The sequence below is a fragment of the Chaetodon auriga genome, chromosome 21, assembly GCF_051107435.1.
Source record: "Chaetodon auriga isolate fChaAug3 chromosome 21, fChaAug3.hap1, whole genome shotgun sequence".
NCBI classification, from domain to species: Eukaryota; Metazoa; Chordata; class Actinopteri; order Chaetodontiformes; family Chaetodontidae; genus Chaetodon; species Chaetodon auriga.
This window is the reverse complement of record NC_135094.1, coordinates 5,698,044-5,707,074: the sequence shown is the minus strand read 5'-3', so window position 1 is coordinate 5,707,074 and position 9,031 is coordinate 5,698,044. Positions and strand designations below refer to the sequence as shown.

At 44.8% G+C, this 9,031-nt stretch overlaps 1 protein-coding gene across 1 annotated transcript; it reads left to right on the top strand.

The window, feature by feature from the left end:
• Nucleotides 1-858: 858 nt before the first annotated feature.
• Nucleotides 859-7,485, top strand: dselb (dermatan sulfate epimerase like b). The gene has a single exon (XM_076761540.1). It carries the CDS (start codon nucleotides 1,882-1,884, stop codon nucleotides 5,536-5,538), a length of 3,657 nt encoding a protein of 1,218 aa, XP_076617655.1. The 5' UTR covers nucleotides 859-1,881; the 3' UTR covers nucleotides 5,539-7,485.
• The last annotated feature ends 1,546 nt before the right edge of the window (nucleotides 7,486-9,031 follow it).

Genomic DNA, 9,031 nt, shown 5'->3' with positions numbered 1-9,031 from the left:
GAGTAACAAAACTGATGTACCAGCACCTCGATAGCTCACTAATTAGCACATTAGGACTGCAAAAGCCTGATCGCCCTCAGTCGGCAGTCAGACTCTGGGATCCACCAGCTGATCTAAGAGGGGTTAGTAGATCTTTTTGTATAGTCAGGGGCCTGGTCAAGTGAAGTCATGATGGTACCAGGGCCCCAGTTCTACACAGCACATGATGGGAACCTGACAAAGCTGTTAGGGACTGTTAGGATTTGCCAGAAATCAAATAACATGAAAACCTTTGGTTTTGTTGCATTTAAATAGCTGTTTTGAAGTCTAATAATTAAAAAAATGACATTTTAACCTGAAACAGGTCAAATTTGACCTGAACACAACAGGAGGATCAAAGTATTAACAGAATCTTGAACTGGTGAACACAGATACGCTCCCTAAGCTAAGCTAACCAGCTGCAGGCTGTAGCTCCATATCCAACAGAACAAAATGAGATGGGTGTCAATCATCTCATCTCCCTCTCAACCATAAAGCAAATAATTATTGAACTATTCCTTTAATATCACTTCTGTCTCTAACGTCAAAAACAACTCACTGAGTGACTGTTTTTAGATCCAATAAAAGATCCAAACAGGAGCTTTCCATCACCACCTGTTTGAGTTTTGCTTCTTTGGCCTCAGTCTTAATACTGAGGAGGAACTTCACATCATTCAGCCAGCCTGTTAGTGATCCAGAGAGAGAGGGAGGGAGGGAGGTTTCCTGAAATGAATATTCCGCCTTCCCACTCTCCACATGAGAGGTGAGGCCGTGCTTCTGAAGTCACGGCTCCCTCTACAGTTTGTACAGTGGAAATTTTCCATCCAGTGCAGGAAAACAATCAAACTGACTGTGCTGAACAGTCGGGAGGACATAACGGAGACGGCTCCGGAGATCACACACATCCCCAGCTTTCCATGTGAGCCGTGTGTGTCAGTCGGCAGCGGAGACACACAATATCCCCGCAGATGCAGCGGTTTCACATCTGGAGCGCTCCTCATCTGGGAGGCTGGTGCGCTGTTTCCTGCGGACGAGCCGAAAAATGTCTCATTGTTTGAATACTTGAGGAGTGACGACAACTTTCCTCTTTCCGGACTTCACCGGACTAATCACGGAAGATCAAGCGTGGAGCCCCAGAGAGGAAAAAAGAGGAGAGTGTCGGATCGAACAATGCGAACAGATCAGTTCCCCGACCAGGATTTGCAGTTTTGAGCAGCGGGCAGTTTGGGGTCTCTGCGGCGGGGGACACCGAGCAATGTTATCTGCGGAGATGCGCGGTTCGCTGAGGTTCACGTCCGCGGATGTTGCAGCTCGGTCGGGCTGCACACGGTGCCTTTGGGCGGCTGTGATTGGACCCGACACGGACTGGGGCTGACTGATGTTTGTCCGAGAGGAAATGTTTTTGGGGAGGAGATCAATATGAGTTACTGGCGCGCGCGAGAAAGGGGGAGATGCCAGTGTTCACGAGCACAGGTATTACTATGAGGACGCAGGAAAACATGCAGGCATGAGGATTTTTTTCCCCCTCTCTTGGATTAAAATGCAAAACAGACCAGAAAGATCTTTTTACCATGGGACATTTCTGTAGATTTAATGTGTTTTGTTGCCTTGTTGTTTCAAGATTGGCACAAGCGGATATGGATTGTGTTTGCTCTGGCACTAAAGTTTTTCCCCCTCTTCTTGACTATCATGCATGGGACTTTGAACTCGCATCATTTGTCTTATGAAATACATTCTTTGGACTCTAACAAAATAGATTTCACCTGGACTTTTATGATGAAATAACACCTGAAGTTATGGGACATTACAGCGACATTTCCAAGGAAGAAAACAAGCAGTTGTCTAATTTTGAAATCCAGTAAAATGTATTCACAAATACCCGGCAGCATGGCAGTTAACTGGGTTGTATATGGTGTTTTTTTACTGCCACTGTTCGCAGTGGGGACAGCTTTCTCGGGGGTCTTCAATGCCACAGACAGAGACATTTTTACGGATGATTTGCTGCAGGTCAAGCTCACACACAACAGAGTGACTGAGCAGTGGAAACTCCAGTCTGCTGATTCCCATCCCAACCTGTATTTTAACCAAGTGGATGTTCTGCACTTGAGGCAAAGGTCCTCCACCACCCACAGTCACATATTTAAAGTCATCCGGGCGGCTGCGCTCACCATGTTGTCTAACGTCCCCTTTTACATGCCTCCTGTGAAACATGCAGAGTTTACAAGCAAGTGGAATGAGATTTATGGAAACAATCTGCCTCCCCTGGCTCTCTACTGTCTGTTGTGCCCAGAGGACTCTGCTGCCCTGCAGTTTCTTATCAAGTTTATGGATCGCATGGCTGAGTACCCAGACTGGAAGGTGACCAGTGCCCCCAACGACGAGGTCCCAATGGCGCATTCTCTCACTGGTTTTGCTACTGCTTATGACTTTATTTACTCTTACATTGATGAACAGCGGAGGGATGTTTACCTCAAGAAGATTCGCTCTGAGACAGAGGAGCTGTACGAGCTCTCAAAGTACAGAGGGTGGGGGAAACAGTATCTCCAAAATCATCAGACCACGAACATATTAGCCATCCTGACTGGTGCAATAGTGGTTGGATCACATGACGACCCAGAGTCCATGATCTGGAAACAAGTGTCAGTGAACTATATGGAGAAAACTATGTTTCTCCTGAACCATGTTGTCGATGGGTCTCTGGATGAGGGGGTAGCCTATGGAAGCTACACAGCCAAGTCCATCACGCAGTACGTCTTCTTAGCTCAGCGCCATTTCAACATTGACAACTTGCAGAACAACTGGCTGCGGGGACACTTCTGGTTTTATTATGCCACACTGCTGCCGGGGTTTCAGAGAACAGTTGGCATCGCAGACTCAAACTACAACTGGTTTTATGGGCCGGAGAGCCAGCTCGTTTTCCTCGACACGTTCGTCATGAGGAATGGAACCGGTAACTGGCTGGCTCAGCAAATTAGGAAGCACCGACCCAAGGATGGTCCCATGGGGCAGTCATCTGCCCAGCGCTGGGCTACACTTCACACAGAGTACATCTGGTACAACAACCACCTCACACCGCAGCCTCCCCACGACTTTGGCAAAGCTAAGATGCATATTTTCTCCAACTGGGGTGTGGTTACCTACGGAGCCGGGCTACCCAACGGTCAGGGTAACACTTTTGTCTCCTTTAAGTCTGGCAAGCTGGGTGGCCGTGCGGTGTATGACATTGTCCATGACAAGCCTTACTCCTGGGTGGAGGGCTGGAACAGCTTTAACCCAGGTCACGAGCACCCTGATCAGAACTCGTTCACATTTGCTCCTAATGGACAAGTATTTGTGTCTGAAGCACTTTATGGTCCAAAGTACAGCTATCTTAACAATGTTTTGGTGTTCAGTCCGTCTCCCACCAGCCAGTGTAATAGTCCGTGGGAGGGTCAGTTGGGGGAGTGCGCTAAGTGGCTGCGCTGGACCGATGAGGGTGTGGGCGATGCCAGAGGGGAGGTGATTGTCGCCTCCTCACACAGGGACACCATGTTTGTGAGTGGGGAAGCGGTGTCGGCTTATTCCCCGGCTATGAGACTGAAGAGTGTGTTCAGAGCCTTGGTTCTGCTCAACTCGCAGACTCTGCTGGTGCTCGACCACGTGGAGAAGTGGGGTGATTCACCTGTCACGTCCCTCAGCGCCTTTTTCCACAATCTTGACATTGACTTTAAATACGTTCCTTTCAGATTCATGGACAGGTACAATGGCGCGATGATGGATGTGTGGGACGCTCATTATAAAATGTTCTGGTTCGACAGCCAGGGTCACAGCCCTGATACCAGGATACAGGAGGCAGAGCAGGCGGCAGAGTTTAAAAAGAGGTGGACTCAGTACGTCAATGTCACTTTTCCAATGACAGGCACAGTCAGCAGGGTAGCGTACGTGTTACATGGGCCGTATGTCAAAGTGTCCAACTGTAGATTTATGGATAACAGTAAAAACGGTGTGAGGCTTTCTTTAACCATAAATAACACAGAGAAAATAGTCTCTATTGCTACAAACTATAAAGACATAGGAGCTAGGTTGACTTATCTAGGATTTGGAGGTCACGGTAAAGTTGAGGATAGATATCAAATCACACGATATGGCCTTGGGACGCAACTCATCCCCAAACAAATCAGCAGTGATAATCAGCTGTTTGACTTTGGGTTCACAGTCAATGTGATAGCAGGGGTTGTTCTCTGCGTGGCCATCGGATTTTTGACCATGCAGAGAAAGTTTTATGTCTGCTTCAGCAGGCTGATGCGTTACGCCCTCCTCTCTGTGCTTCTTCTGTGGATAGCAGAGCTGCTGTTTGTGTCTAACAGCTGCGATCAGCTTCTCTGTGGGGTAAAATGGAAAGGTGCGGGTGCCAAAAGCGAAGTAAACAAACAAATCAGACTGTACGAGCAGCACCGGCTCCCCCTGCCCACCGTCGTCATAACAACCCTCCCCGGATCGGGATCGGAAATACTCAAGCACCTTTTCTACAACAGCTCAGACTTTGTTTACATAAGAGTTCCCACCGAGCACGTGGACATTCCTGAGACCGAGTTTGAGTTTGACTCTCTGGTCGACGCCTGCGAGTGGTCAAGGTCAGACGCCGCGCATGGACGGTTCAAGATTATTCAGGGCTGGCTGCATTCGCTGGTCCACAACACTAAGCTGCACTTGCAAAATATTCAGCTGGTGGAAGGCAGCAGGGTCAAACAGCCCCAGAGACTCAGCCCCTCTAGGGACAGAAAGAAAAGATCCAGGCGGAGAGAGCCGGCGTCTGAGCTGAAGGGCAAACTGAGAGCTAGTCTGGACAGAGATGCAGAGTATGTTAGGGAGATGAGGCGCCATGTTGCGGAGTACCCTAACGCCCGGGTGGTCCTCAACTTGCGGAGTGGAAGCTGGGCGCTCAAACTGCCTTTCATTCAGGAGGTTGTGGGACCGTCCCTCAGGACAATCTACTTGGTGAGAGACCCTCGAGCCTGGATTTATCTCATGGTTTATAACAGCAAACCCAGCCTTTACTCACTCAAAAACATCCCACAGCACCTTTCCTTGATATTCAAGGAGGATGCCGTCAGGGATGGGTGCCCAACTGTGGCGCCAGAGTTTAAGATCATTCAGAGGCTGCTGTCCCGTTCAGAGACAAACCCCATCCTGATACTGGCTCATCTGTGGCTGGCTCACACAGCAGCAGTGCTGAGGGTCGGCGAGGGCCTCCCAGAGGAGTCCTACCTCCAAGTGAGGTTCGAGGACGTGGTCAACTACCCGCAGGAGACGGCAGAGAGCATCCACACATTTCTGGGGGTGCCCGTCTCACCCGCAGCCCTCAACCAACTTATTTTCACCACCTCCACGAACCTGTACAATCTGATGTATGAAGGAGACATTTCACCAGCCAACATTAACATGTGGAGACAAAATATGCCCCGAAAGGACATCAGACTAATAGAGGACGTGTGTGGGAGTGTGATGAAGAGGTTGGGTTACACCAGGGTTGCCAGTTAACGCACCGCTGCTGGTCAGCTGATATCGAGCTGTCTTGTTTACTGTCTCATGATTTTTTTTTTTTTTTTTTGCACTGACCTTAAATTTAAGAAGATGTTACAAGTTTAGGAGAAACTGGGTCGTATTCCTGCCTGTTTTTTTTTCTTCTGTTAGTCGTGTTTGTTTGGGTGTATGTAAGGTTTTGTACAGACTACAGCAACAGATGTTTGTGAGGGAGGAATATTTTACATTAAAATAGGCAGAAGGGAGCTTATATTGTTATTATTCCCCCCCAGCAACCCTTCACACTTACTTGTAGCACTCTTTTATTGAATGAGACTTTAGACCTTTGCTGTCTTACATGCAGAGGAACACCACTGACTCTACATTTTATGTTCTTGCAGCACCCTACAACAGTTTCTCAGAGAAGATTATTTACTGTATGTCTTAGTACGAGATGAGAAAATGAGATCTTTTCTCATCCCTAATCTGTGATGTCAGAGAGATGTTCGTGCAAAATCAATATCTGTTATTACTGGCATTATATTGTCGTGAGGGGATCAAGGGATGTTTGTCGGTGTGGAACAGAAATGTTACAAAGCTCATTGAGAAGTAAGACTAGTTATTGACAGTCTTCTAATTTGTAGCTTTGGGAGAGAATTTTTAAGGACTAATTTGGCTGTTGTGAATTTAATATCTGAGCTGTGTGTGCCGATTCCCTTTAAAAATAAAAGAATAATGCTGCAATGTATAGATTCTTTTGCAAAGTAGAGAATAAGATGATAGCAGTGCTTTATTGCTCTAATATAGACATATGAATGATATGGATTGTATTTTCGTTACAGCAGTACAGAGACTTTATTTGAAGCTCAAAGATGTCATGACGGTGTGGTGGCTTAGCACTTTCACAGGGACTCCTTTGATTGTATGTGGGATTCAGTGCATTTTCCAAAGCTAAACTTTACTGTATGTAGTCGATAAGCTTGGAAATATAAAACCTCTGAAGATATATAAACCTCAGAAGATGTTAGGTCTAGAAGAAAGAAAGTTAGGAGTATTTATGGGTTCCAAAGACACATATCCCAAAGGATCGGGAATGAATATGATTATTATAACTCCCTTTGGCATTTATTGAATTAGATCAGAGGGAAGTGCTTAATAGGGATCAAACTGAAAAAAAAAAAACCTGTCAGCCTTGACACATTTCTAGTCAAAGCAATTTCCAAAGCATCCCCCTCAGCTACCCATATTAATCTGCAAAATGCCATAACTGAGTCTCACCCTGTGTTTTATGGCTGTGCTATCTTCACTATGAAGCCAAACGGCACAAGTTTCCATTTGCTGTCGTGGTCAATCAGATATCCAATGATCTTTTTGGGCCTTTGTCTTGAAAGAGTTCAGCGAGCCGTGGGCTGAACAGGGGATGAATATTAAGTATCGCTAAAGGAAAAAGAAAAAAGTCAGAGACCGTTTCCACTCTGTGATGTTACGCTCCTTGGCCTGGGCAAAAATGTATGCTCCTCAGTAACCCTTGATGCTGTCTTGCTTAAACATTTCTGTACTGTAAATGGATCACATGTAACATGCAGATGGTTCACTCAATTATAGGCTTTCTATTGCATCTGTACACAGAAACACATACTGTGCTCATTTGGAAATATCCATCTCTCCTCAGCTAGAAACAGTCCTGTTTGTTTTCTTCTCTATGAACACTGAAACCCTTGACTGCCTGGAAAACCCGTTTGATGTTTGTGGTCTTTGAATGTGTAGACTTGGCAGACATGCTTTCACTTTGGTGTTGCAATCCTGTTACCAACTCTGTTTTGTATTTGCTCGTGGGGATATGGTTCCTTGCTTCTGTGGCCTTGAATTACAATCACTTCTTTATAACGGTTTTCTGTGGGCTCTGGAGCAGGAGGTGGAGATAATGTAAAGAAAATAATAAATTCATAAATATATCAGCAACCACTCTTTGTCCCAACGCAGTGAATTCTCTTGCACTTCAATAACAGAAGGTACCATGTGATTATATAACATCAGTAGCTGCATTTATTATTATACTCATGTTGTACTACTATTATGACTAGAAAAGATCATGAGAACATAAATCTTAATTTCTGCTCTCTCTATGGTTACTGCTACCCCACCAGCAAAATGTCTACTTATGCAGATGTCTCTGCGCTGCCACAATTATGCAGCAGCGAAATCTCCATTTTATTAGACATGGATGACAGAAGCCTAATTGCTTATATGGGTGACGTGCATGACAAGGAGGAGCCAACAATTAAAAACATGTCAGGAAATTCTTAAGTCATGCACTGACTGACGGGACCTCAGGCTTTCGAAAGAGCACATGTCTCAGAACGGTCTCAATGAGTCAGTCATTTCATTAGTCATTTGTTCTTGATCCCTCCTGTAACACTCTTAATGCTTGGCAGGGTCCTCCATGTGTAATCCTTCCACGCAGAGGCACATTATTCACTGAAAAACCTCAGGCGAATGCTTCCGAGGGCAGTTTTCTGCAAGTCCGGATTTGCACTCGCTGGCTGTTAAGTAGCCTATTTTGATTCACCGTGGGTGCCGGAGTCATTGGAAATATTGGTGCATAAATAATCTCAATATCAATACTCAGCTTGACTCAAATTATTCTGATTTTATAGAAAAGTGTGTAAATGCAGCTGAGAGCTTCAGGTCTATGCAGTCGTGCATCTTACTTTCACAGCTATTATTAGATTTTATGGTACCACAGTCTCATAAAATAAGTTACCTTCATATAGCTTTTATTGGTCGTAACTAATTAGGTTGTTAATGACTGATTAATAATTTACTGGTGCTTCAGTTTTAAGCCTTTATTGATCACATTTGGGTTGCCAGGTTGTTAAAATCTATGTGAGTGATATTTATCTTTATTCAGCAAATACATTTACTGGAGTACTGTAATCAAGTAAAGTACATGTACCTTAAAACTGTACTGGAGTATTTCCATTTCCTGTTTATACTTCTACAGCAGCACATTTCAGAGGGAGATATTGTAGTTTTTACTCTGCTTCGTTTCTCTGACGCTTATTTTTCAGATTGAGATGTTACATAAAAATAACATGATGAGTTTCTAGAATACACCACGCTGACAAAAGATTCACTTTAAAGTTATTTTACTTTAAAGTTAGAAGCTAAAAAAGACTCCTCATATTTGTCTTGTGGCCCTCTGGAGGGGGCCAAACCCTGGACTGGGGAGCACCGTATGTAAATTAGCAGTAAACTGTTTCTTGTTCTGGAGTAGTTTTACATGTTTTATTTGTACTTATTCCTAAAAGTTCTGATTACTTCCTCCTTTACCGTCTGCAAAACCCTTTATGGTACCAAATTAATATTTTACGACACCACTTTCCTGTAAGTCAGCCTTCATTTAAGGTCTATGGGTTGTAACTAATGACTTTAGCAATGGTTAATTAATTCACAAACACTTTATGTATTATAAGCCTTGACTGAGAACAGTACTTGGGTTGCCAGGTTC

Coding starts and splice junctions, on each gene's coding strand:
- dselb (XM_076761540.1), top strand. CDS start 1,882: ATGTATTCACAAATACCCGGCAGCATGGCAGTTAACTGGGTTGTATAT.